At 43.2% G+C, this 21,994-nt stretch overlaps 2 protein-coding genes across 23 annotated transcripts in view; one reads left to right on the forward strand and one right to left on the reverse strand.

Moving 5' to 3' along the window:
* Window positions 1–21,994, forward strand: part of SNX3 (sorting nexin 3) — a 1,122,685-nt gene that overhangs the window by 457,851 nt on the left and 642,840 nt on the right. The gene's annotated exons all lie outside the window — the stretch shown is intronic.
* ARMC2 (armadillo repeat containing 2) overlaps window positions 1–21,994 on the reverse strand; it is a 219,665-nt gene that overhangs the window by 92,192 nt on the left and 105,479 nt on the right. For 4 of the 9 annotated variants that reach the window (XM_050789125.1, XM_050789127.1, XM_050789129.1 and 1 more), the window contains exons 4-6: window positions 18,845–18,985; window positions 14,281–14,452; window positions 6,576–6,783 (exon numbers count right to left, since the gene is read on the reverse strand). In XM_050789125.1, coding sequence (XP_050645082.1) covers window positions 6,576–6,783; window positions 14,281–14,452; window positions 18,845–18,985 — 521 coding nt within the window. The remainder of the gene's footprint in view (window positions 1–6,575; window positions 6,784–14,280; window positions 14,453–18,844; window positions 18,986–21,994) is intronic. The other 5 variants (XM_050789130.1, XM_050789131.1, XM_050789132.1 and 2 more) reach the window with 2 other exon arrangements.

Here is a 21,994-nt window from a genome sequence, read left to right on the forward strand (position 1 = left end):
TTCTTCATGAGTTGTTATGAATATTAAATGACTTAATATATGTAAAGCACTTAGAAAAGTGTCTGACAATTCACAGTAAGATAGTGTTAGCAGAGGAAGTGAAGGAAGAGAATTATCTTCTTCAGGAAAACAAGTTTCATTCTTCTGTCTCTATCTCAACAATCATTTTCATAGCTTTATTATTATTCATTTCTTTTTGTATAATTTCTTCTAGCCTGTCCACCATGTCCTATTGTATTTTCAGCTGTTTTATTCTAATTTTTATTCCTAATGTGGCTTTCCTCTTGATACATTTTTCTTTCATTTCTTTTTTGCGTACTGTAAGCTTATTTTTCATCTCCTTATGTGGGCTCATAATCTATAATTTAAATTCTTATAACCCAAAGAACAGTGTTTTCTTTTTTTTTTTTTTTTTGAGATGGAGTCTCACTCTGTCACCCAGGCTGGAGTGCAGTGGCGTGATCTGGGCTCACTGCAAGCTTTGCCTCCAGGGTTCACACCATTCTCCTGCCTCAACCTCCCAAGTAGCTGGGACTACAGGCGCCCGTCACTATGCCTGGCTAATTTTTTTGTATTTTTGGTAGAGACGGGGTTTCACTGTATTAGCCAGGATGGTCTCGATTTCCTGACCTCATGATCCACCCCCCTCGGCCTCCCAAAGTGTTGGGATTACAGGTGTGAGCCACCGCACCTGGACCTTTTTTTTTTTTTAAAGAGAATGATCACGTTCTCTATAATTTCTCTGAGACTGTGGAAAATTGTTTGTTTTTGGAGGGTAATACCTTCTGTGATCTGCTTCTTCATTTGTCTTTTGCTATGTTCCTTATACATCTAAGTTGGAATCCCACGCTGATTCCTGTCTTAATAGTATTTACCTTTAAACAGAGCCATTTATTTATTGACACTGAATAAGATCCATAAAAAGCGCGAACGACGGTATTCTGTAGCTTAAACTGTAGTTCGTTTTCTTAAACTTGCAATCACCAAATCCATTACCTTTGCTGACCTGGGAGTGTATGTTCCCTTGGTTCGTGTGGAGCAGGTTGCTGTGATGCACAGAAAAGCCCTTTCACATGCTGGGTTCCTTAAATTCTAATGTATCAAGCCCCTCCCCCCAAACACACACACACACACAAACTAGCTGGCTCACATGTAACCAGGAGTGTCTGTCATCCTCAGCTCCATCCTCCCCCTCACTTCATGATCTGGATCTTGAATGGAGTCCTTACACAGGGCATACTCCCTGCTCCCACAGCCTGCCCACATCGTTAGATCTCATCTCTTTAATTAAATATTGAGTACACCTTTCTAAATTAAGAGACTCACTTTTAGTAAAATCTGTTTCTTGCTCAAGGTCTGAGAAGGTATGTGTCTACTTTCAAATTACCCCTTGTTATCATCTAGATTTCTTAGGGTCTGGAAGGCTAACTAGATTCTTATGAATGCAATGGTCCAAGTGACAAAACCTAATCTAAAGTATCACAAACTCTCCCGGAAGGAAGGAAGGAAGGAAGGAAGGAAGGAAGGAAGGAAGGAAGGAAGGAGGGGAGAAGAGAGAGAGAAGAAAAGAAAGAAGAAAGAAAAAGAAAGAGAAAGAAGAGAGAGCGAGAGAGAGAAAGAAAGAGAGAGAGAAAGAGAGAGAGAGAGAAAAGAAAGAAAGAAAGAAAGAAAGAAAGAAAGAAAGAAAGAAAGAAAGAAAGAAAGAAAGAAAGAAAGAAAGAGAAAGAGAAAGAAAGCAAGCAAGAAAGCAAGAAAGCCAGCCAGCCACGGTGGCTCATGCCTGTAATCGCAGCACTTTGGGAGGCTGAGGTGGGCAGATCACAAGGTCAGGAGATCAAGACCATCCTGGCCAACATGGTGAAACCCCATCTGTACTAAAAATACAAAAATTAGCTTGGCGTGGTGGTGCATGCCTGTAATCCCATCTACTCGGCAGGCTGAGGCAGGAGAATCGCTTGAACCAGGGAGGCGGAGGTTGCAGTGAGCCAAGATCGTGCCACTGCACGCCATCCTGGCAACAGAGCTAGACTTCGTAAAAAAAAAAAAAAAGGAAGGAAGGAAGGTAGGAAGGAAGGAGAGAGAAGAAAAGAAAAAGAAAAGAAGGAAGGAGAGAGAAAAAGGAACATATTGGCTCACAAAATAGTATTCTACAATGTTGATGTGGTGACTTCAGGCACAGCTGGATCTAGAGGTTTATATATCATCCTTGAACTTGATCATTATATTCATTCTTTGTTTTTTTTTGTTTATATACCACTTCCCTCTCAGAACCTCTCTCCATAAGGCTGTGGAAAGGCCACTGTCAGCTCCAAGACCACATCATCTTTATAGTTTGTGAACCTGGAGAAAGAGCACTTTCCCCAAAGGCCTTGGTGAAAGTCCCATTGAGGAATGCAACCAGCCTGGCTTGGATCATGTGCCCATCTCTGAATCAACTGCTGTAGCTGGGGTTGGAACTCTCATTAGCCAGCCCTGGGCCACATAACCATCCCTGGGAGGGACACAGGGAAGATAGGGCTAGCCTTTCTCCAAATATGGATTGAGCAGGATTTATTACACAATGCAAGAAGGCCTGTTTGTCAGGCAGACCAACAAACATCAAGCTCATACTGCAGTGTAAAGTTTGCTTCATGTTGTATAGTTCAGGGTCGTAGCCATTTTTTTGTTTCATTGATGAAATTTACTTCTCTGTTTTTCATTCTTTGCTGCTTTCTTTTTTTTTTTTTTTTTTTTTTTTTTTTTTTGAGACGGGAGTCTCGCTCTGTCGCCCAGGCTGGAGTGCAGTGGCGCGATCTCGGCTCACTGCAAGCTCCGCCTCCCGGGTTCACGCCATTCTCCTGCCTCAGCCTCCCGAGTAGCTGGGACTACAGGCGCCCACAACCGCGCCCAGCTAATTTTTTTTTTGTATTTTTAGTAGAGACGGGGTTTCACCGTGGTCTCGATCTCCTGACCTTGTGATCCGCCCGCCTCGGCCTCCCAAAGTGCTGGGATTACAGGCGTGAGCCACCGCGCCCGGCTTCTTTGCTGCTTTCATTGAATTACTAGAGAATGCCTTTGTGCCTTTAACCAGAAGCCCTCTTTTCTTATTTTTTATTCCAACAATACTAAGAGCACTTGATAGTTTATTAGTAAGGCTTTCAAGCCTTAGTCATCATTCCACAACCTACAGTGAGGGCTAGAAGGAGATGCCCATAAAAGAGCAGAGTTATTTCCATTTTATACATTAGAAAACTGAGCCCCTGAAAGTGTTAACAGACTTGCCACATACAGCTAAATCAAGTGGCTGAAAGAGAATCAAACCTAAGTCCAAAGATTCTGGCTCCTCAGGAAGAGTCCCTGACTCTCCACAACAGTTGGCTGCTCTTGGGCTTTCCTCCTAAAGATCACATTTCCAAAACATGACAGTTTGAACATTTACACAGAAAGCCTTAAAAGATTTTTAAAGCAGGTAAAGAGATTCATCTGCTTTGAAAGAGATTCCATGGATGGATGGATGGATGGATGGATGGATGGATGGATGGATGGATGGATAGATGGGTAGATGGGTAGGTGGATAGGTGAATGAATAGATGGGTGAATGGATAAATGGGTGGATGGATAGGGTGATGGGTGAATGGGTGCATGGATAGGTGAATGGGTGGATGAATGGGTAGATGGGTATATGGATGTATGAATGGATGGATGGATGAATGGATGGGTGGATAGGTGGATGGATGGGTGGATAGGTGGATGGATGGGTGAATGGGTGGATGGATGTGGAGATATATGGATGGGTGAATGGGTAAATAGATGGATGGGTGGATAGGTGGATGGATGGGTGAATGGGTTGGATAGATGGGTAAATATATAGATGAGTGGATGGATGGATGGATGGATGGATAGATGGATGAATGATGGATGGGTGGGTAGGTAGACAGATGGATGGGTGGATGGGTGGGCAGATGAGTGGATGAGTAGATGAGTGAATGGGTGGATAGATAGGTGGATGGGTGGATGAATGGGTGTGTGGGTGAATATGTCGGTGGGTGGATGGGTGGATGGGTGGATGAATGGATGGAGCATACACACATTTTGTTAATGGCGGCTGCATTACTTTTAATCCATATAGTAATACAAAGCAAGTGATGGTGAAGTATTGCTGAGGAGCAAGTCTGCCAGACCTTAAATGAATCCCTAAATGGGCATATGGAGACTATTATAACCGGCACGAGGTTTGAGGATGGCATTCCATACGTGCTTGAGAGTGTGTTCTCTTTTGTAAAGTTAAATAGTCCTCTAAAATATTGTTTACAATGATACTTTGCTTAGCAAATCCTTTTTCCACCATAACCAGCATAAAGTTGAACTCCAGTCCATCCCATATCTGAATTATCCATATTTTAAATGAGAGTATACAATTACTGCAGTTTCATGGAAATAAAATGCTCCTTCCTCTCCCAGCCAGACAAACACACACCACCCAGGTGGCCACTCTCACACTGGACAAGCCTGCAAGGTCCCCCACACTAGGAGTGTGTCCTCACCCACTCTGTCCCCTTTCCACGGTCTACTTACACACTCCTCAACCCTCCCTGCTCCTGCCAGCCCAGCTCACTGACAAGAGTCTTCATTTTCACTTTATGGTCTAAAGATGAAAAAATGTTAATTGAGGGTAGGGCTCTAGCATCAAAACTGGGAATAGTCCATTGCATAGCAAAGATTGTTTCTTGGAATTAGTCACTTAAATTAGTTTACAAGAAACAATTATCAAGTGTCCCAGACTGATTCACTAATGTCATTTATGAAAGAATTGCTAAGAGTTTCCATTTTCTGGTTTGTTTTAATCCTACTATATAAACTTTTTTCTTTTTTGGCACCACTCCAACAAAATTCCACCCAATGATTAAAGGAGGTAAAGATTCATAAAGCAAAAATGTTACTGAAAATTAACCTTGCCAGGGTACATTGCAAACCCAACTTAGACACAATCCTTATATGATACAAAAGCTGTCCTAACAAAACACAAAGAAAACAATTAGCGCTGTTGCCAACGCCTCATAATTTTGGACAGTGAGGAAGAAGTGCTAACTGATTTGTCTTTTGCTGTTTGTGGGATAAAACATGTAACTGAAAATGCCCCTGAAGTTCCAGAATGAGGAAGACATAATGAACTCTGGCTTTCCAGATTATTCTGCCACATCTGAAGGTTTGCAAATAAACAAATTAAATAGCTCTTGTCTGGTTTTTCTAGTCAACTTTCATTACTGTAAGGATGGATGCAGCAAGATAAATGTTTCCTTTTTACTTAAATACTGAAAGAAACACAAGTTTTCCTGCTGCCTTTTATGTTTAAGCTCTGAGGTCCACAGCCTATTCTTATTCACCAACTGGAAACGATTTGTCTGCAATGGCCAGTTTGATGTTTTCTACTCAACTCCCAAAGTCCCAATTTGAAGTCGTTCTCTTCCACTTAAGGAGACATTTCATTTTTCCTTTAATTTAAAAAAATGTTCTGAATGCAAAACGACATTACAAGGACTACTAGGTTGCTTAATATAAATTCCGTGTGTGTGACACTCTTCAGGCTGTGTCAGCAGACAAGGTCGGTTCAGCTAAACAAGCTGCCAAGCAGCCACTTGGGGGAAAAGTTTTGAGCATGCTACATGTGTCCAAGCCAAAATCAGACTCGAAATCTAACGTGAGGGTAAGAAATACTTGATCTTAAAATGGCTCATGGAATTTAATCTTGTTAAGCAAATCTGAACTGGGCAGTTATCCATGATGACCCAATGGAAAGTCCTAGAAAAAAATATCTTAAACTGAGTGACCTGTCCAGTTCAAGACGTTCTGCCTCTCTTAGCATCATTACTGGCTGGGACTGGAAAACAGAGCCTGTTCTCTCCACTCTTTCCCCCATTCCAGGCACCAATTATTCAAGGTTTCTTCAGTAAAACACCAGGGTAAGAATTCACAGTCCAAACAGCAAGCATTTCTCCACAGATCCTTAGTATGGTAGGAATATTGATTCTCAAGGAAACCCTATCTAGGAACATGGTATGAAATAAAGTAATTCCCAATCATTCATTTATGAGGGACTAATGGAGGGATCTCCCAAATAACTGAAATCTATAGGACTCTTCTGTTTTAGCCATTAGTTTGCAAAATAAATATTTAATCCAAGATCTACTGAAGAATAAAGTAAGTGTCCACTCTTGCGGAGTTAAGGACAGTGAACTAACCCAAAGGGAGACAACAGGAGATTCCAGGCCATGCAAGAATCCCAAATAACACACAAATGGAATGATTATCACTCAAGGGATGGCTAGAATAGTCCAACTAAATCTTATTCTGATAGTCCTACAGAAGCAGCACTGTGACAGTCATGAATAAAGGTTTTCTTGAGCATTACATGAGGAATGATATAAAATCAACTCGATTTGGCCATGAGAAGTAGTCTCTCCTATTCATGTACCCTTAACATAAAATTTGCTTATATAAAAGAGAAAAAGCAAACCAATCATCTATATAAGATACAGATGAAACTGGTAAATGACATCATTATCCTGACCAGAAAATTAAATAAAAAGAATACTGACCCTCCACTCTTGAGATGAGACGGTAAGGATGTTGTTCCTTTGAACATTTCTTGCTCCTTTATTTCACTGAAGCCTCCATCATAAGTTAGCTGAAGTGGGTGACTCTTTAAGTGGCAAATAGCATTTGATTTTGTTAAATAAATCCCATTTATTTTCACCACAGAGTCCCCCATCATAACTGTTTCTTTGGATTCCACTGTCTTCTTTGCTGCAATATAACCAAGAAAATGTTTTGTTATTCTTATTTTAGGAATCACTACCTTTCAATGTTATTTTTCAATCTAAGAATTTATATGATTTTAAAGTTATACATTGCTTATAATTAAGTCCGGAATTTTATGGCCAAAGCCTTTCTGAGCATACACAAGACCAGTATCTTAAGCCTAGCACCATCAATTCTGCAGGTAAAAATGTATAGAATCTTATCTCTATCAGCTTAGAGTCTACCTGAAGGCAAACTCTCGACTTCAGGCTTATAAACTACCTAGTCCACAGAAGTAGTCCTGTGTTCCATAACAGCAGCTCTTCCTCCTGAATTTGATCATGCAATTTTTCATTCAAAAAACATTTACTGAGTGGCTCCCCCATATCAAACACTGTCCTACGCACTTGGTGTGCATCAAAACAGATCCCTGATCTCATAGGGCTTACATCCTAATAAACAGAAAACAAGCAATCACCATAATAAATAAGGTATACATGGTGTTATAAGATAATAAGTGCTATGGGAAAAAAGCAAAGTATAAAAGTGGAGAAGGGTTAAGGGGATTGGGAATAGGGTGGGTACAGTAGGGTAGGGAGGACAAATCCTTTCTGGGGTGAGGCATCCAGCAACCAGGGTCAGTATTTTGAGCAGAGAGATCAGCTGGTACAGAGGCCCCAAGGTAGGCTGAAGTGGGGGACTCTTCAGCACCCACTGTGCCTGGGGTGCTCAAGGAATAGCAGGAATGCAGTGTGCAAGGAGGCGAAGAGGAGGAGAGGTGATTAGAGGGGTGAGGGGTGGATTGTGGAGGCCTAGCCTAGTAGACCACTACTCTGCAATGGAAAGGACAGGGCATTGAAACATACCTCTAAAGAGGGATAAGATAGAGTTGCAAGAAGACATCATTTTTGTTTATGACTCCAGATTTTTAGACATATAATAATATAGCACTTCCCTTTTCAGCAAATTGGTATTAGGAATAGCTTATTGTCTATGCTGCCACAAGGCTGTAGTCGGTGAGAAAACATTTTGTTAAAGGGGAAGAGAGTAAATCTCCCATAATACAGTGTGTTGGGGGGTGGGGATGAGTTTCATGTAGAAAAATACCTACTGTTTTGCAAGATTTTTCAAAATGACTCAAGGTTTCCTTTCCTTTTCTGTACTTACTAAGAAACCAACAAACCAATAAAAACTAATAATAACAAAACCACCTATTCTATCCCTCTGACCAAACTCCCTGCTTTCAAAACACTAAATTTTAAAACTGAAAGGAACCTTAGAGATTCTAGGCTTCTTATTTTTTTTTTCAGATGAGAAAATTGAGAATCCAAAGGTTAAATGACCAAGTCACAGGGAGAGCCAGGCCCACGGGGTGGGAAGAACACAGGCTTTGGCTCAGACTTGGGTTTGAGTGCAGGCCCCCCTGAGCACCGGCTCTGTGATGTGGATGCTCAATACACACCACCTTCTGTGGTCCCCACCTCTTGGGGATGTGGTGAGATTTAAAATGATGTGGCCTAGTAAAGTGACTTATATGGTGCTAGCACGCTCAAAACCTAGAAGTTATTGTCATTATGATGATTGGAACCCAAGAATCCTGACTTCTGGGCTAGGGCTCTCTCCATACCACCACACCACCTTCAATGACTTTACTACTGAATTATGAAGCACACATTCTGTTTCCGATTACAAAGTACTTTTAGCCTATCGTTATCTTTTAGCATTCGTTTTTCTTATTCATTCACTCCCTGAATATTTATGAAGCACCCACCACTATGTGCCAGGTGCTGTTCACTGCATGGATGAAGCCATGGTGAACAAGTCCTGGCCATCACGGAGCTTCTAGAAGGGGAACCCAACCATACCTATTGGTCGAGGAGCTACACCTGTCTATCTTCAAATCTACCGGAGTAAGCTTGTCAGTTATTACTACAACGAAGAGCTGCCCTGGGGGGCTCACTCTCATTCCTGATGAATGTCCCCGATGAAACTGAGCATGCATAGCTATGGTCTGTATCCTCTTGGTAAATAGTAGAAGCACATTGTATGAATTTTGTAATGGATCATGGGTAAACTTCAAAAGGAAACAGCTCCCAGCAGCCTTACCATGCAGGACCAGTTCAGTTTCACAAATATTTATTTGGTATCTGTTATACACCACACCCTGTTATAGGCTCTTGGGCAACAAATAGAGAAAAACACTTTTCTTAATGACGTTGCTCTGTCTCGTAGGGGAGACAAAGGGGGCAGATGTGTAAAGAGATAAATGAAGCCCAGTGTGGTCCCAGTCAGGTAAGGAGGGGTTAGGAGTTGGTCAGAGAAAGCTTCACAGAAGAGGTGGGGACTGAGAAGCATTTTGAATGGTTAATAAGAGGTAAACAGCTTGAAGAAAAGAGAACAAAAGTCTGGAGTGAAAGCCAGCTTCAAGTGTGTATTGCCGGTACAGTTAGGCAGGGCCCCACTTTTAGAAGGGCCCACACTTGTTTTAAGGCTCTGCTGTGGCTATCTTGAAACTCTTAATAATCTTTGAACAAAGGGCCCCACATTTTCATTCAGCATTGGGCCCAGCAAATTACACAGCAGGTTCTGCCTGAGGTTTGAAACAGCAGGGTGGGTGTAGGGAACAAAAAGGGGTTCCACCCTGCCGGTGCACCCACCGTGAGGGGGCAGGCCCAGGACAGGCGTGAGCAGGGCCTGGAATGTTGGGCTGGGGCTGGATCACAACACAGCTGTGCACTTGGAGGAGCTGGGACTTCATCCCCCGCCACCCCCACCAGAGCTCAGCAAACTACAGCCCCACCAAATCTTCCCCACCTCGTTTTCATGTAGCCTGCAAATTAAGAACGGTTTTTACATTTTTAAATGGTTAGAAAAAAATCAAAGAAAGAACAATATTTTGTGACAAGTGAAAATTACATGAAATTCAAGTTTCAGTGGCCACAAATTGGCGGATGGCTGCTTCCACCCTACAATACAAAACTGAGGAGGTTGAGCAGAGACCATAGGGACCAGGTCTAAAATACTTACTATCTGGCCCTTTACAGAAAAAGTTTGCCAACTTCCATAGTAGGCTAGTGTTTCGCAAATTGTTTTCCCAAAAGACAGATCCCACAGTCCAGCAGGTTTGTGAAATGCTATGTTGAATTAAAATTAAACAGATTTCTTTACCAACACTTTAATACACTCATGTGCACAGAGACTCTCCAAGAAGATGAGGGGTAGGCAGTGTTTCCCTGACCTATTTGAGCACTGAACCTTTTTCCAAAGAAAAGCTATTAACATTTTGTCAAAAGTGTTCCCTGGAGTTCCCTGGAACTCGGTTTGGCAAACACTTCTGTAGGCACAGCGGGGCCTCTGAAGGGTTTTCAGCAAGAGGATGGTGCAATCTGATCTTTATTTGCTTCCCGACCTCTTGTGCTTTATGGAACACACAGAAAATGATCATTTTTCATGGTCCCCTGGGATAAAGGGATAACGCTGCTGCTCATAGCCATGTCGTGTTGGGGGCTCAGCATCCTCAGGCTCCACTGGCTGTTCCTCGGGCTGAGGGCCTTGCATCCACCGACCTGCGGACCATCACAGCACCCCAGTGAGCAGAGGGTGGTTTAAGAGCAGCAAAACAGGATGAGGCAAGAGGGATGGAGGCACCACGGCAGTGGTGAGGGAGAATGCAGACTCAAGAGCTAGTCAGGAAGCACATGTAGGGCTTGGTGACGCAGAGTTTGACAGGGATGGCTGAGGAGGTGGTACTGCTCTCAGGCCTCTTGTCTGGCTTGAATAACTGGGGAAGCATTCACAGCAGTGCCGCCTCCAGCCAAAAGCCCTATGTGAACGCAAAGCAGTTATACTGCTGGCCTTGTGGAGATGACTACACAAATCTCTTCCTCTTTCACTCTCTTAAAGCAGGAATTCCAAACCTGCCACCACACCCTGGCCCTGCTTGTGGGGTAGTGTCAGCCACAAATGACTTCACAGCAAATGAAGGGATGCCCTCCTTTTCTACAGTCTCAGTTACCCCACAAAGCCTACCTCTTCTAAACAATAGAGAGGATCTGAAATGAAACCCAGGGAGCTGTTATACACATGACAATGATTCCAAGGCTGGAGAGCTCAAATATTTTTTATAACTTTGTAATTGGATGACATGTGCTTTTAAAATAACAACGAGTTTCTGCTGCCAGTATTTCCTGAATGCTGGCCCAGACCTCAGGGATGACCTGAATGGTGAAGAGGGTGACTGCAAACAGGGTGGATAAAAGAGCCACGATGAAAACATGCTTCAGTGCACCTTGAAGGTGTGAATCTGGCCTCAGTGCTGGGAAATGACAGCTGCACAGGGCATCTCCCAGAGCATGCAGGCAACAATCAGGTACCCCAGGGGGGAAGGAGCTAAGTCACTGGGGAAGCACTGAGGAGGAGGATGGTGGGCAAAGCACTCATCTCTGCAGTCACTTTCACATCAGTGCAAGCAGCAGGGTTTTCTAGTGTGCACTCCCAAAAGTTAAAAATGCATGAAACACATACACAGTATTCATCCTCACAAGCAAGAACACAGAATGAAAAACAAGGTAGGAGTCCTCGCACCAATCCTGCCATCCTGTTCATAAGAAGTGCCCTTCACCTCCAGGTCCCAGCACCCCCCATCTTGGCAAGCCCTTTGCTCCTGCAACTACCAACCCTTTCTGATTTACCTGAGCTGACATGGGACTCTGGGGGTGGAGCTTTTGCAAAGCTCCTCAGGCGATTCTCATGGGCAGCTACAGATGAGAACTGCTGTTGTTGAAAAAACACACGTCATGTTGCCTCTCCCTTTTGTAAACCCTACCTTTTCACTACAAGTAGAACACAGCTGGGTGTGTTTCCCATGTTCCGAGGCCCTGGGCAGTTCTGTGGCCTCAGCTCCCTGCAACTTCCCTTGATCAGCCACTTTCCAGCCACCGGACCTCCGGGTCCTCCACCACTGGCACTTGCTCTCGTGCCTGGTCATTGCACTCGCTTTTCATGTGGACACTTGGTCCATGGATTTTTACACAGCTGCCTCCTTCTCATGAGTCACCTTCCTACTCAGCTGTCAGCTCCTCAAAGATACTTTTCAGAGCCACCTGAGCTAAAGCAAACTACCCCACCACAGTCACCCTCAAGTCCATTATCTTGTTTATCTTCTTCAGAGCATTCATCAGCACTCAAATTATCTTATTTGTTCTCCTGTTATTGTCTATCTCCTCTCACTAGATAGTAAGCTCTCTGAGGGCAGAACTCTGTTGGCCTAGAATGGTGCCTGGCACTTAGTAGGAGTTCAATAAATATCAGACTGACTGGCAGTGTAAGAAAGGAAACAAATTGGGACATCGAGGTAAAGCAAGTTGCCTGATGATATACTTGGTCACAGCATCACAGTGTGAGGCACACACCCTGCACATCCTCATTGTCTTGTCTTTTCTCTTCTCTTTTCTTCCTTCCTTCCTCCCTCCCTCGCTCTCTCTTCTCTTTCTTTTCTTTTTCTTTTTTTCTCTTTCTTTTCTCTCTTTTCCTTCTTTCCTTTTTTTTCTTTCCTTTCCTCCTTTCTTCCCTCCCTCTCTTCCTTCCTCCTTGCTCCTTCCTTCCTTCCTCTCTCCCTCTCTCCCTCTTTCCCCCCCTCCCTGCTTCCTCCCTTTCTCTCTCTCTCTTTCTTTCTTTCCTTTCTTTCATTCTTTTTCCTCCTTTATTCTACCTCTTCAGCCTCATCAGGGACCAAACAGGCAAGTGAATGGCACAAGCCAGGGACATGGTGACTGCAGACCATATCCTGGCCACAGAATGGGGGTACCACTCAGCTCCAATCATGCCCCATTGAGGCCACATGGAACGGCGACCCAGTGTTGCCAGATTTTCTGATTTTTCACAAGGAGTCATAAATCTGGATTCTTCCATGAGATTCTTCTACTTTTTAAATGTTGGAAATGAATTTAAAAAAATACTTGTCCAGGCCGGGCGTGGTGGCTCAAGCCTGTAATCCCAGCACTTTGGGAGGCCGAGACGGGTGGATCACGAGGTCAGGAGATCGAGACCATCCTGGCTAACACGGTGAAACTCCGTCTCTACTAAAAAAAATACAAAAACTAGCCGGGCAAGGTGGCGGGTGCTCGTAGTCCCAGCTACTCGGGAGGCTGAGGCAGGAGAATGCGGGAACCCGGGAGGCGGAGCTTGCAGTGAGCTGAGATCCGGCCACTGCACTCCAGCCTGGGCGACAGAGCGAGACTCCGTCTCAAAAAAACAAAAAAACAAAAAACTTGTCCATCAAGTACGATGCTCAGGTGGGGGCTGTGATCTTTGGTATGTATCTTCCAGGCTCTCCCCATCTCTCAGTGACTATAAGCCTATCTCTCTTCATCAAATCTCGTTGATGGAGGGAGAACCAGTTCTGTCAGCTCCCGGTAAAGTGGTTTCCCAACTTTTTTTGACCACACACAGTCAGAAATCGTTTGTAATATGACCCTGAACACACACTGAAAACCAAAGTAAAGTCTCCTGAAGCAAAACTTACCCCTATTGTGTGTTACGTATTCTGACATTTTCCATTATATTCTATTCTACTTTAGTTTTTAAAAACGCTGGTGGGATCCACTAAATTGATTGTCATCCCACTTCTGGGTCCTTTTCCGCAGTTTGAGAAACCCTTAATATGCCCTGGATGGGGAGCGATTCCAATTGTTGGTGGGACTCCTCGGGCTGTGATCTTTAGCCTCTCTGTTCCCAGGTTTAGGTGCCTGGCAGCATTCTTAGGCAGTAGGAAAAGTCCCATTGGAATTTTGCTTACATGCTCACATGGGATCAGAAGGGTATTTTCAAAGAAATAACCTCAATGAACATAATAAGAATCTTACCATTTTCATTAATTTCTAATAAAATTAACAACTTTTTGAACTCTAGTTTAAAAATTATTTATTTCTGATATACGTGAACTATCCACTAGGGAATACTTATCCTAATATTCTTTTTTTTCCTTTTTGTTGAGATGGAGTCTCACTCGTCACCCAGGCTGGGGTGCAGTGGCACGAGCTCAGCTCACTGCAACCTCCACCTCCTGGTTTCAAGCAATTCTCCTGCCTCAGCCTCCCGAGTAGCTGGGATTACAGGCACACGCCACCACACCTGGCTAATTTTTGTATTTTTAGTAGACACAGGGTTTTACCATGTTGTCCAGGCTGGTCTCAAACTCCTGATCTCAGATGATCTGCCTGCTTTGGCCTCTCAAAGTGCTGGGATTACAGGCATGAGCCACCACACCCAGCCACTTATCCTAATTTTCTTTTCCTACCAACTGTGATATTTAGGTATTCCTTATAAGCACCCGGAAAAATATATGAACAATGTTTTTTAACCAGCTTTTTCCCAATATTAACTAACTCTTAGTTAATATAAAAATCATCCAGGGTTAGGAAAAATCATATAAAAATAGCTTTTGTGTGCAAATTCAAGAAGCATGCCTGTCCCCAGAGATTATAGGATGTTACATGACCTTACAGTCAGAGGGAGGAAGGGATCTGTCCGGCAGAAGGGCCCCCTGGGAGGCAGCCCTGAATAAGCGAGCCCTGGCACTGCTTATTCTTCTAATCTTCGCAGGGTCCACTGGGGGCTTAGGAAAGGAAAAGCAGGAATCCTCCTCTCTGGTGGGAGATGCTGGAACTTTCGGTTTCTGGAAAGAGATTTTTTAAATAATTGGAATGACTTTCTGTGTCTCAAATAACACTTACCTCAGAGCTAGCCTTCCAGAAGAGCATGAGGCCTATCTGCCTGGCTTCATCTTGGCTTCCTGATTCTACCAGCTCACTGGCCCATCTTACATAATGTGATACATGTAGATATAAAGCATTTTTTAATTGTTTTTCTCAATCATATTGTATTAACTACTCTGTTGTGCTATCAGCATACTTGAGTAAAACAGTTTACACATGCTAGCAACCAATATTATCTGTATAAAAGACTACAAAATTGGCTGGGCGCAGTGGCTCATGCCTGTAATCCCAGCACTTTGGGAGGCCGAGGCAGGTGGATCACCTGAGGTCAGGAGTTCAAGACCAGCCTGACCAATATGGTAAAACTCCGTCTCTACTAAAAATACAAAAATTGGCTGGGCATGGTGGCATATGCCTGTAGTCTCAGCTACTCAGTAGGCTGCGGCAGGAGAATCGCTTGAACCCAGGAGTTGGAGGCTGCAGGGAGCCAAGATTGTACCACTGCACTTCAGCCTGGGCAACAGAGCAAACTCCATCTCAAAAAAAAAAAAGACTACAAAATTACATATAGCATATTCAACATGCTTTGCAAATGCCTGAGTTCAAGTCAGTTCAGAAAACACTTATTGAGCACCTATATGTACCAAGAATTATGTGGAATATAAGTGGTACATTTACGTATTTTGGATGCCACAAATGTATTTTTTTTAATGATATCAAAATTTTTAAACAAGTTAGGTGAAAAAGTCATAAAACATAAAAGCAAGAGGTTGTCTTAGACTTATGATATGAAAGTGTTTTATTTATTTATTTATTTATTTATTTAGAGACGGAGATTCGAAATGGTGAGATCTTGGCTCACTGCAACCTCCGCCTCCTGGGTTCAAAGACTCTCTAGCCTCAGCCTGCTGAGTAGCTGGGATTACAGGAGCTTACCACCACACCCAGGTAATTTTCGTTTTGTTTTTGTTTTTTTTTTGAGATGGAGTTTCATTCTTGTTGCTCAGGCTAGAGTGCAATGGCGCAATCTCGGCTCACCGCAACCTCCGCCTCCTGGGTTCAAGCAATTCTCCTGTTTCAGCCTCCCAAGTAGCTCGGATTACAGGCATGCACCAGCACACCCGGCTACTTTTTTTTTGGATTTAGTAGAGACGAGGTTTCACCCTGTTAGTCAGACTGGTCGTGAACTCCTGACCTCAGGCAATCCACCCACCTCAGCCTCCCAAAGTGCTGGGATTACAGGCGTGTGCCACTGCGCCCGGCCGAAAATGTTTTACTTTTTACATCTCAGAAATTCTCTGCTGATACTCTCTATTTTTACCCCCTTCTTTTCTTAAGTGTCGATGTTGATACTCTTAGTAGAGGAACATTACTAACAAAATTCTAATTCCTTAAAAACTTTTTTAAAAACACCTGCACCAAGTTCTGTGCCACCCAGAACTCCCTCTAATCTGAGTGGCCTCTGACCTGGTGCCCTCATAGGGTGACTAAGCTCCTAGTTTTAGAGTTACCTGGTGCTCTTATCCTTCCTGCCTCCAATATCAGCACAGTTATTTGCCTATGAAAGAACAACCTTATAGCAGCAAGTGCTTTTAGCTGTAACCAAAAATAATCAAGTTAACACGCCTAAAGTCACTTTCATAATATGCGAATGAGTAACTCACTATCCAATAAGTTAATCAACAAATTTTTGAAACATCCAGTGTGAAATCCAAGTCATATAATTTGGAAAATTGGGTGAAGTCATTTATCACGTATGACGCATAATCTCAAACACTTGTTTTCTCACATACATGAATAGAACATAGACATCTATATTAGGGTGTTCCTTCCAAGAAGTTGTTCATTTCAATAATGATGACATTCTTCAAAATGTTTATTTCCTCTTGTTCATTTGTATTTAGGATCGGTTTATAAACCAGACCAAAAAAAATTGTTCTATGATATTAAAGACATATTTTTCTAACACAGCTAGAAAAAAACAGTAAATAAAATAATCATCATAATACGGAAGAAAGCATAAATCACTTTTGGAGACCTGGAGAAGGACCCACTCACTAGTTATGTGAACTTGTGCAGGTCATTTACTTCTCTGAACCCGCCCAGCTATAACACAGAGACAGTTCTTACAGGGCCATTCCCATAAACACAATTCCTATTATGGAATGTGTTGCTATATGGAACTAATGTGTTCCTAAATGGAACTGGCTCAAGAAATGCCAGTTCCTTTCCCCATGTAAGTTTCTCAGCCCTTATTTATCAGGTTTGGTTCCAAGTTACTTTTAACTCTTCCCAAAAGTAAAGGTCCTAGCCTCTGACACAGGCTTGCTAGAATTAAGATACTGGATTCTGAGGGGTCTGTTCTGAAGTAGGTAACACTTGTTTGTCTGCATAAATTGCATTATATTTGTTTAACAAATAGTCACTTTACTTTTTAGCCTCCCCACTTTGTTGCAAAATATTCATAGGAATGTTACTTAGGACATGAAGCTAATAGGAACAGAAAAGCTGAGAGTGTAATACAGGAAAATAGGTGTTTTCTGTGCAATTATGAAAAATGAAATACAGAGGGTAATCTCAGTTTTGAAGACAGATGTGTGGTTTCCTTAACTCAAAATGTCTGCATTCTGCAGGTACCCTGAAACTGAAACAAAGATCAAGAACTCTGTCAAATAACAATCATGCAGACAAAGCAAACGGCTCCTTCTGCAGACACCCAAACTGTACTAAATGAAATTTTTTTTTTTTTTTTTTTTTTAAGACAGGGTCTCATTCTGTCACCCAGGCTAGAGTGCAATGGTACGATCATGGCTCACCACAGCCTTAACTTCCCGGTCTCATGCGATCCTCCAGCCTCAGCTTCCTTAGTAGCTGGGACTACAGGCATGCACCACCACACCCAGCTAATTTTTTATTTTTTGTAGAGATGGGGTCTCCCTATGTGGCCCAGGCTGGTCTCAAACTCCTAAGCTCAACAGCTCTCCTGCCTTGGCTTCCCTAAGTGCTAGAATTAAGGCATGAGCTACCACACTCAGCCAAAAGATTTTATAAAGAGGGAAAACATGGTTTGGAAAGCAAATTTCCCCACAAGAGAATCACTGAATTTTCTCTGCAGGGCAAGATAAAAGTCCCACAAATGCTCCTCAATAAAAGGCATTATTTTCTTAGTGCAAAATTAGTAATTGTATAACAAAAATTCGGTTCCATTTTACTACTGACATTTAATAAATTATGTGTCCCATTTAAACATGCATCTCGTGGGACTACTTAGAATATAAAGTGACATATGTAAAGCATGTTTAATTATTTAAGAGAAAACAACTAAATGACTCAGCAATTTCTTTTACGCCAAGTTCTACAAAATGGTCTATCATGCTGTGGAGTAAAATGACTTTTATAAAGAAAAACAGCAAACATGTTTCTCTCATAAAATTCAAATAATTTTAGAAATCAGAGAATGTTGCAAGTAAGTTTAAGTTTTCACTTGAGGGCCAGGTGCGGTGGCTTACAACTGTAATCCCAGCACTTTGGGAGGCCGAGGTGGGTGGATCACCTGAGGTCAGGAGTTCAAGACCAGCCTAGCCAACATGATGAAACCCTATCTCTACTAAAAATACAAAAATTACCCAGGCATGGTTGTGCATGCCTGTAGTCCCAACTACTCAAGAGGCTGAGGCAGGAGAATTGCTTGAACCCAGGAGGCAGAGGTCGCACCATGGCATTCCAGCCCGGGTGACAGAGGAAGATCCTGTCTCCAAAAAAAAAAAAAAATTCACTTGAGAACCTTAGCTACCTCACATTTTGTTTCATGACACTAACCTGTGACTTCAGCATAATCAAGGACACAGGCACAGCCATATTTTAAGGTCTGTTCTGGCTGGTGGACCTGTTAGAGTCCATTGAAGACACAGTCTATTTCCACAGGACAACCCCGTTAAAGAAGACACAATACATGGAACGTTTAAGGTATCATATCCATCAGGCTGGCCACGACTCTTCCAAGCACTGTCACCTTGGCCAGTTTCTGCCCTGGCTCTTCCAGATCACCCAACAGGGTCTCCCCACATCCTACATGACAACTGGAAAAGGGAGTTCAGGACATCTCACCCCAGAAATTCTGGTGCTCACAATTTAACCTGAAAAGCAACAGATCACACACACATGCAACGAAAGACACCTTGAAAGTCAGAAAGCAAATATTAAACATTCTTGCAAGTGGCCAGGCACAGTGGCTCATGCCTGTAATCCCAGTGCTTTGGGAGGCAGAGGCAGGTGGATCACGAGGTCAAGAGATTGAGACCATGCTGGCCAACATGGTGAAACCCTGTCTCTACTAAAAATACAAAAATTACCTGGGTATGGTGGTGGGCACCTGTAGTCCCAGCTGCTCTGGAAGCTGAGGCAGGAGAATCACTTGAACCCAGGAGGCAGTGGTTGCAGTGAGCTGAGATCGCACCACTGCACTCCAGCCTGGCAACAGAGCTAGACTCCACCTCAAAAAAAAAAAAAAATTCTCACAAGCACAGAACCTTTGTGACGCAGCAGTTCTGTGTGCACTTCTATTACTATGATTTTCTCCACAGGTACACTGGGGTCCTCTGTCACTCTCGGCATGTGACTCACTGCTGTAATGTCACCGTTTGCTTTAGCAATCATGAAAGAAAAAACACTGCTTTGGCCCTACTCTATTTGTCTTACCCTGGATCGCCCATCCCCAAGGTTTATATGAGTTCCTAGGTCCCTTTCTTTTAAAAATATTAAATTTTGTTTCACTTATCAATTACCTGGAGCTTGGTTATGCTGCTCAAACTAATCCACAGTTAGAAGTGGGGCTGGTAGTTGCCCAGAGAAGGCAGTGGCTGAGAGGGGCCATGATGGCAGATTCAGAGCCCAGAAATGATCGATTTGATGATGCTGGTAGTGACCTATTTTTTCCTTTTGAATGTTGGTTACTGAGTGTGTTTAGTTTGTGTAAATGTATCAAGCTGAATTCTTCTGTGTCAATAAAAAGTTGAATAAAAACATTTGGGGTTTATATAACTGGACTCAGTAAGTTTAGGAAACCAAGAAAATTCTGGCCGGGCGCGGTGGCTCAAGCCTGTAATCCCAGCACTTTGGGAGGCCGAGACGGGCGGATCACGAGGTCAGGAGATCGAGACCATCCTGGCTAACACGGTGAAACCCCGTCTCTACTAAAAATACAAAAAAAAAAAACTAGCCGGGCGAGGTGGCGGGCGCCTGTAGTCCCAGCTACTCAGGAGGCTGAGGCAGGAGAATGGCGTGAACCCGGGAGGCGGAGCTTGCAGTGAGCTGAGATCCGGCCACTGCACTCCAGCCTGGGCGACAGAGCGAGACTCCGTCTCAAAAAAAAAAAAAAAAAAAAAAGAAAATTCTATCTTGTTGACTAAAATAATGACGAAAGATAACACTTCCTGCTTATTCACAGGGTCACATCTCTTTTCTGACTTTATACAATTCAAAGCAAGAGAGCAGTTATCTTTGTGTAAACAAATTTGAACACCATCTAACCAGAGTAGAAGAAAAATAGGAGTAACTATCACCCAACTGCCCCAGGTCTCAGTGCTCCTGTGGAGCGGCAGGGAGCTGCTAAGAAGGAAAAAAGATGTAAGCTGGCACCCCTATATAGCAGGTAGATATAAACGTTAATGAAAGACAACAAATCAGGCAGGCACAGTGGTCCATGCCTGTAATCCCAGCCCTCTGGGAGGCCAAGGTGGGCGGATCACTTGAGGCCAGGAGTTTGAGACCAGCCTGGCCAATATGATGAAACCCAATCTCTACTAAAAATACAAAAATTAGCCAGGTGTGGTGGTGCATGCCTGTACTGAGCCAAGATCATGTCACTGAACTCCAGCCTGGGTGACAGAGCAAGACTCTCTCAGAAAACAAACAAACAAACAAACAAAAACTACAAATCAGGGTGCTTCTGCTAATAGGAACCCCCTGGGCCAGTGGGGCTGGAGGGCAGGGCCTGAGCAATCAGGAACCATGAGCGTCAGCTCTTCCTCTTCTCAGAAGCCCTGGGCAGTCCTGAGTGTGGGCAGCCCATTGCCTGCTGGAGGGTGTGTGGGGAGCACAGGCCACATAGGATGGGGAGAAAGAGAGAGAGGGTAGCTGTACAAAAGCAGCGTTGAGCTAATCTGCTCACTGTAGGAGCTGAAAGGCTGCTGTCTGAGTCCCTGGTCCCTGACTGACTGCTGGTGGAGGAATTGTTAAAAGGCAAACTGGTCTGAGAAAGTGTCCTAGATCCAAAAAGCACTGAGATTCAACGGGCTAGGTCCTCACAAACTCTTTTAGCAAATGTGTCCCTTAACTGTGAGATACTTCTCCACCATTCTCTCTCCCTCTCTCTCCAGTTATCTCCTTCTCTCCACTCTCTCTCCCTTCATCTATCTATCTCTGCCCTTTGCCAATTTAGTGGTTTCCAGAGGCAAAGAGTTCTTTTAAAAAGTGAAGGGATAAAGAAGAAAAAAGGTGGAAGGTCAGGCAGCATGGGGACCATTTTCAGAATTTTTTGACTGGGGGCCCCAAATTTTAATTACTGTTTAAAATGAAATGTCCTTAAGACCCTCACATAATCCACAATAACAACAACAACAATCTCAAATTAAGTAGTCATTTTCCTTAAAATGGGAGCTTCTTAGACGACTTTTACTTTGCTTTTTGTTTTTTTGTTTGCTTTTTTTTTTGAGATGAGTCTCATTTTATTGCTCAGAATGGAGTGCAGTGGCATGATCTTGGCTCACTGCAACCTCTGCCTGCTGGATTCAAGTGATTCTCCTGCCTCAGCCTCCAGAGTGGCTGGGATGACGGGCATGCACCACCACACCTGGCTACTTTTTATATTTTTAGTAGAGATGGGGTTTCACCATGTTGGCCAGGCTGGTCTCGAACTTGTGACCTCAGGTGATCTGCCCACTTCAGCCTCCCAAAGTGCTGGGATTACAGCATGAGCCACCACGCCTAGCCGTCTACTTTTACTTTGAACATAGCACCCAACCCTTCAGAGGTATGGAAATTTAAGTTCAATGACCCTAAACAGATAAATGCCTATCTTGTCTTAGCCCAATAGCTAATCCTACAGTCCAAGTACTGTACCAGTTTGACAAGGTCCAGATTATCTCTAGAAAATGAGATTTTTTTTTTTAAGGGAAGGGTAGACCCAAACTGAGTCCCCAAAAAACTAAAGTAATATTAAAAGCAATTTATAGGAGTCAAACTACAGAATCATAGAATAAAGAGCCACTCTACAAAAAGGTAGAGCCACTGAGCTGCCGAAGTGGGTCCTCAGGCTGTAGCTGGCTCAAAACCCAAGTGATTCCCAAGATTGTAGACACTAACAAGCCATGTGTCAACAATAGCTGGCAAATTATTTCTTGCAATATTGGTTCATGCTTGCTATCTTGGGATCTTATGTTTGTCATCTGCAATATATGAACAAGTATAATCTTTCTCACAGAGGCAATCTGATAAACACTTTA

Source organism: Macaca thibetana, chromosome 4 (assembly GCF_024542745.1).
Source record: "Macaca thibetana thibetana isolate TM-01 chromosome 4, ASM2454274v1, whole genome shotgun sequence".
NCBI lineage: Eukaryota > Metazoa > Chordata > Mammalia > Primates > Cercopithecidae > Macaca > Macaca thibetana.